At 49.0% G+C, this 7388-nt stretch overlaps 1 protein-coding gene across 1 annotated transcript; it reads right to left on the bottom strand.

Moving 5' to 3' along the window:
• Positions 1-661: 661 nt before the first annotated feature.
• Positions 662-5846, bottom strand: LOC140692709 (uncharacterized). The gene is made up of 5 exons (XM_072957028.1): positions 5040-5846; positions 3466-3551; positions 2879-2999; positions 1519-1584; positions 662-719 (listed from the first exon to the last, which is right to left on the bottom strand). Exons 1-2 carry the CDS (start codon positions 5778-5780, stop codon positions 3543-3545), a joined length of 750 nt encoding a protein of 249 aa, XP_072813129.1. The 5' UTR covers positions 5781-5846; the 3' UTR covers positions 662-719; positions 1519-1584; positions 2879-2999; positions 3466-3542.
• Between the last annotated feature and the right edge of the window lie 1542 nt (positions 5847-7388).

Here is a 7388-nt window from a genome sequence, read left to right as displayed (position 1 = left end):
TGCAGCACACACTCAGGATAGGAGACTGCAGAGGCGGACTCTGCTGCTAAGGCTGCAGCTCCTGCAGTAAAAGTAAGGGTCATTGCTCATTACGGCAGCAGTACCTAGGGGTCTTTGGCAAAGGAAGTGGTAAGGCCATAATGTTCATGTTTTTATTCATTTATTCAATTCAATATGAAGACTTTAGACTAGAGCATGTCAGTAACTAACATGTGTCCTGTGACACTTACCTAGAAATAACCATAATACGATGAAAGCCTACAGATGCACATGCCACATGTCAGGGTCAAAAGGAAGTTTGTAGTGGGTGCTTATTTCAGAGTTGTTCCAATACATACAGGAACTATTTCTGTATGAAATATTTTAGCCCAACTTTTAAAAATAGCTCCACAGGAAGAATGTCAAAAGTACTAAAGTTTTAAGTAGTAATCCAAGATAGGCAAATGGTAAATAGACTAAAGAAATTAGGATCAATAGCTTAGTTATGAATCATATTGATTCATTTGAATCATAATAATGTTCTCTCTGGTAAAATGGAGAAATGGAGGTATTATTGAGGCATCTCATAGAAAGAGGATAATCCTAGTTTATGAGTTGGAGTTGATAGACTTAAATACTGGTATACTATTTAATGACAATCTGAAATAAAATTTACCTTCTGTGTATGAGTCTGCATTGATATATGCAACCTCTCTCTCCTGGAGTGTTTTCACATTCTCCTGTAGTTGAAGCAAAGCAGTCACTTAACTCACAGCATTTACAATTTTGGAAATACAAGCAAAACAAATTAATTCAGTAAAAGAGTGGTTTGCAGATACCATTATAAATCAAACACCTATGCTTTTGACCATAATTTTAAGAAAATGCTATTAACTGGTTGATAATATTAATGCAATTAAAACAAGAAAGAAAAATATTAGTGATGCTGTAGCCACTGTTAATAGCAACAGCAGGGAGACCCAGAGGAAAACTGCCCCTGATCCCCTGCACCATAATATGAAGGGGGAAGGCTCGGAGATGCTCAGCCTCACCCTGGATCTACTGGAAGAGGACTGCTCAAAGTAAGGCCTGGAAATCTGTATTTTTAAAAGGTGTCTCTGGAAATCCTTACAGACATTAAAGTATGAGATCCCTTGATGTTGGGGATCCAAGTAACTTTACCATATTAAAAGTGAGGAAGTTGGAAATTTGATTTATCAAGAATTTTTTGAAAGAGAAGATATTGATGAAAAAGAAAAATATAGGAGGGGAGGATAGAGAAAAAAACTCGAGGGAGAGAAGAGTGGCTATTAGGACAAAGACAAGACATTTCTCACACATACATGCACACACGCACACACATTCTAGAAAAATACAGCAGAAGAAGACTAATGCCATCACACAACATGGGAATATGCAGAGAGAACTCTTTTCTTCTCTCTGTTTCTCTCTCTCTCTCTAGCTTGCTACCTTATAAAAGCAGTTACAGTAAAAACATTTAAAGCTGTGAGTGGTCATCCCACAAATGAGAATTCTCACCTCTGCGCTTGACCACATGGGATAGATGACAGCTGATTCTGCGGCAGAGTATCCATTATGACAGAGCTACAGTAGAAATAAAAAAGATTCCTTAATTATATGTAAAGGTAAATGTGCTGCTGAATATGATCAAGAAGCTAGTAGAAAATGGGAAACAATATTCAAATTGTCTTTTAACTCACATGAATTTAAATTAATGCAAGGCATATTATCTTGTATCTTGGATTTATTTTATCTGTATTTTAAGCTGCTTAAATTATAAAAAGACACATGTATTTCTATATACATGTGTTCACAAGAAATTACATATTTCTAAAAGTAAATGACCTTAATGAATAAGCTCTGATTCATCTAAATAAGTGTATTATGAAATGCATGTTCATAACACCAACATAATAATAAGACTTTGCCATATAAATGGAATCAAATGTGATACAAGTAAATGTGATTTTATTCCCATACTTATTTGATTCATATTATTATTTTAAAGTATGCAGAAATGAGTCAGAAGGAAAGCATTTTAAAAACCATTCACAATAATAAGAAAGATATGACATTCTTTAAATCAATTCTATAAAATTTGGACTCATAAATGAACAAAACAGAGGATAGTCACAGGAAAGTGCTTTTTGGTGCGCCTGCCTTTAAAAAAATACACAAGCCTACCTTGAACATGTAAGAACTTAGAGTTACTGGACAGAGAGCATAAGGGAAGAAGATGAAAGAAGGGGGTCTATGAGAGACACTTTAAAATAAAGCATTAAGAGCCAGTGACAAATGAAAATTAATCATAATTGAGTTAAAAATAAATCCTTGAAATTTTAGAGTAATTCAATTTACAAAATCATTGTATTACACTCCCCAACCAGGCACTTTTGTAAATGGTAAAATATACCTATGGTTACAATTTAGTGTTGAATCCATAAAGGAGAGACTATAATCAGAGTATAGTCATCTAAAAAGAGCATGTTGTTTTCCTGGATAGAAGAAATCCAAGGAAAGTGTAAAAACTTGAAAATTAATGCCAAGGATCTAAATCAGATTTTCAATAGGCTAATTCACTTGTCAGAAGCAGCTTCCTAGGTTTGACTATTTTCTGAGCTTACAGATTTTACTTACTTATCACAAAACCAATATAAATAGAAACTAAAATATTTTAAAAATAATGAAAAAATTGGTTTGTGCTTAGTAATTAAGAGGTTGTTCTGTTTTGCCAAACTGATGTAAAAGCAAAAACAAACTCTATTTCTTAAATTTTCCTGTTTTTATCCAATTTAAAACAGTATCAGGTAATGGAACACATCTGTGATTACCCTGAGATACATGTTGACCAAGAAGATATGTTTACTGTCTTAGTTACCTCAGCCCATTTGTGGAACCCAGAAGTCCAAATTTTTCTGCATCCCAGCTGGCAAAAATGGCAGTTCTTCTCAGTCTTCAGCTTGAAATCATTGTTAACATACATGGTTAGGTACATCTGCCTAAAAACAAAGGAAAATTCACTGAAGTCACTTTCTGTCATCACTTGCCATGGAAACATTATTTACCTCTACTAATCAGTTTTCCAAAATTCTGGACAACTTCTTATAAATCAGCAGTTCCACTGGTTAGGTCAATACCTCCAAATACCCAGAAGTCCTGATGATCTCCCAGAATAACACATCTGTCTGGAAAGGAAGGCATTCAAAAGAATGACAACTTAGAATGTATTATAAAGAGCAGTAATTTATGTTTTTAAATTAAACTTCCTCCTGCTTGAGTTTCCTCCATAGAAAACATCAAGGTACTGTCTCCTTTTAGAATTTACCTTTTTTTCCCCACATTTAATTATATCACATCAACCAGGAAAAAAATATTAAGAGTTGATTAAGATTTACCTTCTCTTACTCCTGTAATCTTTGTAAAAACAAAATGTTTTAAGACATTTTAAAAAATTCACCAACTCACCAAGTTTCACAGATCCTCAGGTAGTTCTGATTACATCATAAATGCTTGTGACTTTCTTGAAGTTATGAACATGCATTTTAACCTTCCTAGAATTTCACAAAGGGAACAAATTACTTCACATAGAGCATTATGTCTAACAGGTTCCTTCCAATGTTTTATTATAAGTCTCAGAAGTACAGAAAACTGTTTAATAAGATGATAAATTCCCATATGCCCACCACCTAAATTCAATCATTGTTAATACTGTTGAACTATTTGCAAGCGAGTTGTGCAAATCATGACAGTTGTCTCCTATGTATTTAAGAATGCACCTTACGGTGAAATCAAATAAAAAAATCAGTATTTTATATTTTTCCTCCCTCATAGCTCTATTGTTGGTATTTATTTAAACTCCAAAATTATTACTCAGCATGAAAAAGAATCTTGTTCTTAGCAATTTTTTAAAAAAAAAAATGTGTATTTGTCCATTTAGAGCTCAAATCAATTAAGGGATATAAGCCCCAGGTGCTTTTTTTTGATAGTTTGACCAGGGAAGATTTCTGTTTCTGACTTTTCTCTTAAACTGTTACTGAAGCTACATGCTCTGTTTTCCTTGTGTCTGTATGTATCTGTTTATAAATCACATTTTTCATTGTGTACCTCTAGAGGGTATTAATACATGAGATAATAAACTCTCCTATGTTAAAGGAACTCTGTTCTAATTGAGTTAAATAAACACTTTTTAAAAATTCTTATAAAATAAAACTGAACTTCTAATACCTTAAGAGTTCTGAAATTTTAAAACAAGCTTCTTACAGAACTTATAAAATACTTGCAGAATCCAAATTCAAATTGCTAAGGCAAATCATTAATCAACAAGGCTCATTCAACCATTTTAGTTTAATAAAAAACAGCTATCTCCTCTCTGATTCATCAGTGTGAAGTTTCCCTTTCCCTCTACATTTCAAGCCAGTCAAACTAAAGTTCTGATCATGCCATGCTCTTTCCCAGCCCTGCACAAGCTGTCCTCTGCAGCTGGCGTTTACTGCCTGTCTTGATTCCGTGGAAAACTTACTGTTTGTGTAAAATTAAGCTCAATGAGCACATGTTCTGTGGTCATGCCTCCTTAATACCAGAACTGTCTGGGGTTAGTAACAGTAACGACTATGATGGTAAGCGCACTGGGCCATGTAGCAGTTACGCGTTCACCACTGTGACCACTTAACCCTCCCCCGCAGAAGTGATCGGTGAACTTCGCTCCTTTCCCCCTTCTCTCCTACTCCTTCCCTTAAGTTAACCTAGTATTTTGCATGTACAGTGTTTTGACAGTTATCTGAAACACTGTTTTAAACCGTCAGTTGAAAAGGGAAGACAAAATGTTACACCTGGCCCAGAGGAGGAGAGGGGTGGGGAGTGGCTCAGAGAAAGCCGAACAGGACGAGCGGCCCCCGATCACAACACAGCCCTGTTCCTTCCCGAGTTTCGCAGCCGGGAAAGCAGAGGCGTGGGGCCCGGACCGCTTCGGGGCCTTCGTGGGAGGCCGAGGGAGGGACGGAGACCCGCGCAGGGCTGGGGAGGGGCCCGCAGGGACTCACCGTCTGTGCAGCGGCTCCTGAACCACAGCTGGGCGGGCGGCGGTGGCGGTTGAGGCGGCGGTGCCGGCTGAAGGGGCTGAGGCGGCAGCAGTGGAGGTACCGGCTGAGGGGGCCGAGGCGGCGGCGGCGGCTGCGGTGCCGGCTGAGGGGGCTGGGGGGTCGGCGGCTGCGGTGACGGCTGAGGGGGGTGGGCGGGCGGCGGTGGCGGTAGAGGCTGCGGTGCCGACTGAAGTGGCCGAGGCGGCGGCGGCTGCGGTGCCGGCTGAAGGGGCTGAGCGGCATCGGCGACGGTACCGGCTGAAGCGGCGGCGGCTGCGATGCCAGCTGAGGGGGCTGGGCGGTCGGCGGTGGCGGTAGAGGCTGCGGTGCCGGCTGAAGGGGCTGAAGCGGCATCGGCGGCGGTACCGGCTGAAGCGGCGGCGGCTGCGGTGCCTGGTGACGGGGCTGGAGGTTCGGCGGCTGCGGTGCCGGCTGAGGGGGCTGGGCGGGCGGCGGTGGCGGTAGAGGCTGCGGTGCCGGCTGAAGGGGCTGAGGCGGCATCGGCGGCGTTACCTGCTGAGGCGGCTGTTCCGGCTGAGGGGGCCGAGGCGGCGGCAGCTGCAGTGCCGGCTGAAGGGGCTGAAGCGGCGGCGGTTGCGGTGCCGGCTGAGGGGGCTGGGAGGGCGGCGATGGCGGTTGAGGCTGCGATGCCGGCTGAAGGGGCTGATACGGCGTCGGCGGCCGTGCCTGCTGAGGCGGCATCGGCGCCGGTACCGGCTGAAGCGGTGGCGGCTGCGGTGCCGGGTGAGGGGGCTGGGGGTTCGGCGGCTGCGGTGCCGGCTGAGGGGTCCGAGGCGGCGGCGGCTGCGGTGCCAGCTGAGGGGGCTGGGCGGGCGGCGGTGCCGGCTGAGGGGGCTGGGCGGGCGGCGGTGGCGGTAGAGGCTGCGATGCCGGCTGAAGGGGCCGAGGCGGCGGCGGCTGCGGTGCCGGCTGAGGGCGCTGGGCGGGCGGCGGTGGCGGCAGAGGCTGCGATGCCGGCTGAAGGGGCCGAGGCGGCGGCGGCTGCGGTGCCGGCTGAAGGGGCCGAGGCGGCGGCGGCGGCGGTACCGGCTGAAGCAGCGGCGGCTGCGGTGCCAGCTGAGGGGGCTGAGCGGTCGGCGGTGGCGGTAGAGGCTGCGGTGCCGGCTGAAGGGGCTGAGGCGGCATCGGCGGCGTTACCTGCTGAGGCGGCTGTTCCGGCTGAGGGGGCCGAGGCGGCGGCGGCTGCAGTGCCGGCTGAGGGGGCTGAGGCGGCATCGGGGGCGGTACCGGCTGAAGCGGCGGCGGCTGCGGTGCCTGGTGAGGGGGCTGGAGGTTCGGCGGCTGCGGTGCCGGCTGAGGGGCCTGGGCGGGCGGCGGTGGCGGTAGAGGCTGCGGTGCCGGCTGAAGGGGCTGAGGCGGCATCGGCGGCGTTACCGGCTGAGGCGGCTGTTCCGGCTGATGGGGCCGAGGCGGCGGCAGCTGCAGTGCCGGCTCAAGGGGCTGAAGCGGCGGCGGTTGCGGTGCCGGCTGAGGGGGCTGGGAGGGCGGCGATGGCGGTAGAGTCTGCGATGCCGGCTGAAGGGGCCGAGGCGGCGGCGGCTGCGGTGCCGGCTGAAGGGGCTGAGGCGGCATCGGCGGCGTTACCGGCTGAGGCGGCTGTTCCGGCTGAGGGGGCCGAGGCGGCGGCGGCTGCGGTGCCGGCTGAAAGGGCTGAGACGGCGTCGGCGGCCGTGCCTGCTGAGGCGGCATCGGCGCCGGTACCGGCTGAAGCGGTGGCGGCTGCGGTGCCGGGTGAGGGGGCTGGAGGTTCGGCGGCTGCGGTGCAGGCTGAGGGGTCCGAGGCGGCGGCGGCTGCGGTGCCGGCTGAGGGGGCTGGGCGGGCGGCGGTGGCGGTAGAGGCTGCGATGCCGGCTGAAGGGGCCGAGGCGGCATCGGCGGCGTTACCTGCTGAGGCGGCTGTTCCGGCTGAGGGGGCCGAGGCGGCGGCGGCTTCAGTGCCGGCTGAGGGGGCTGAGGCGGCATCGGCGGCGGGTACCGGCTGAAGCGGCTTCGGTGCCTGGTGAGGGGGCTGGAGGTTCAGCGGCTGCGGTGCCGGCTGAGGGGGCTGGGCGGGCGGCGGTGGCGGTAGAGGCTGTGGTGCCGGCTGAAGGGGCTGAGGCGGCATCGGCGGCGTTACCTGCTGAGGCGGCTGTTCCGGCTGAGGGGGCCGAGGCGGCGGCGGCTGCAGTGCCGGCTGAGGGGGCTGAGGCGGCATTGGCGGCGGTCCCGGCTGAAGCGGCAGCAGCTGCGGTGCCAGCTGAGGGGGCTGGGCGGGCGGCGGTGCCGGTAGAGGCTGCGGTGCCGGCTGAA

The sequence above is a fragment of the Vicugna pacos genome, unplaced genomic scaffold (genome assembly GCF_048564905.1).
Source record: "Vicugna pacos unplaced genomic scaffold, VicPac4 scaffold_16, whole genome shotgun sequence".
Classification (NCBI taxonomy): domain Eukaryota; kingdom Metazoa; phylum Chordata; class Mammalia; order Artiodactyla; family Camelidae; genus Vicugna; species Vicugna pacos.
Note: the sequence above shows the minus strand (reverse complement) of the source record. Positions and strands in the feature narration are given on the sequence as shown.

Bases quoted from the DNA above. Each gene is read 5' to 3' on its own strand.
- LOC140692709 (XM_072957028.1), bottom strand. From the start codon at position 5,780: ATGCCGCCTCAGCAGGCACGGCCGCCGACGCCGTATCAGCCCCTTCAG.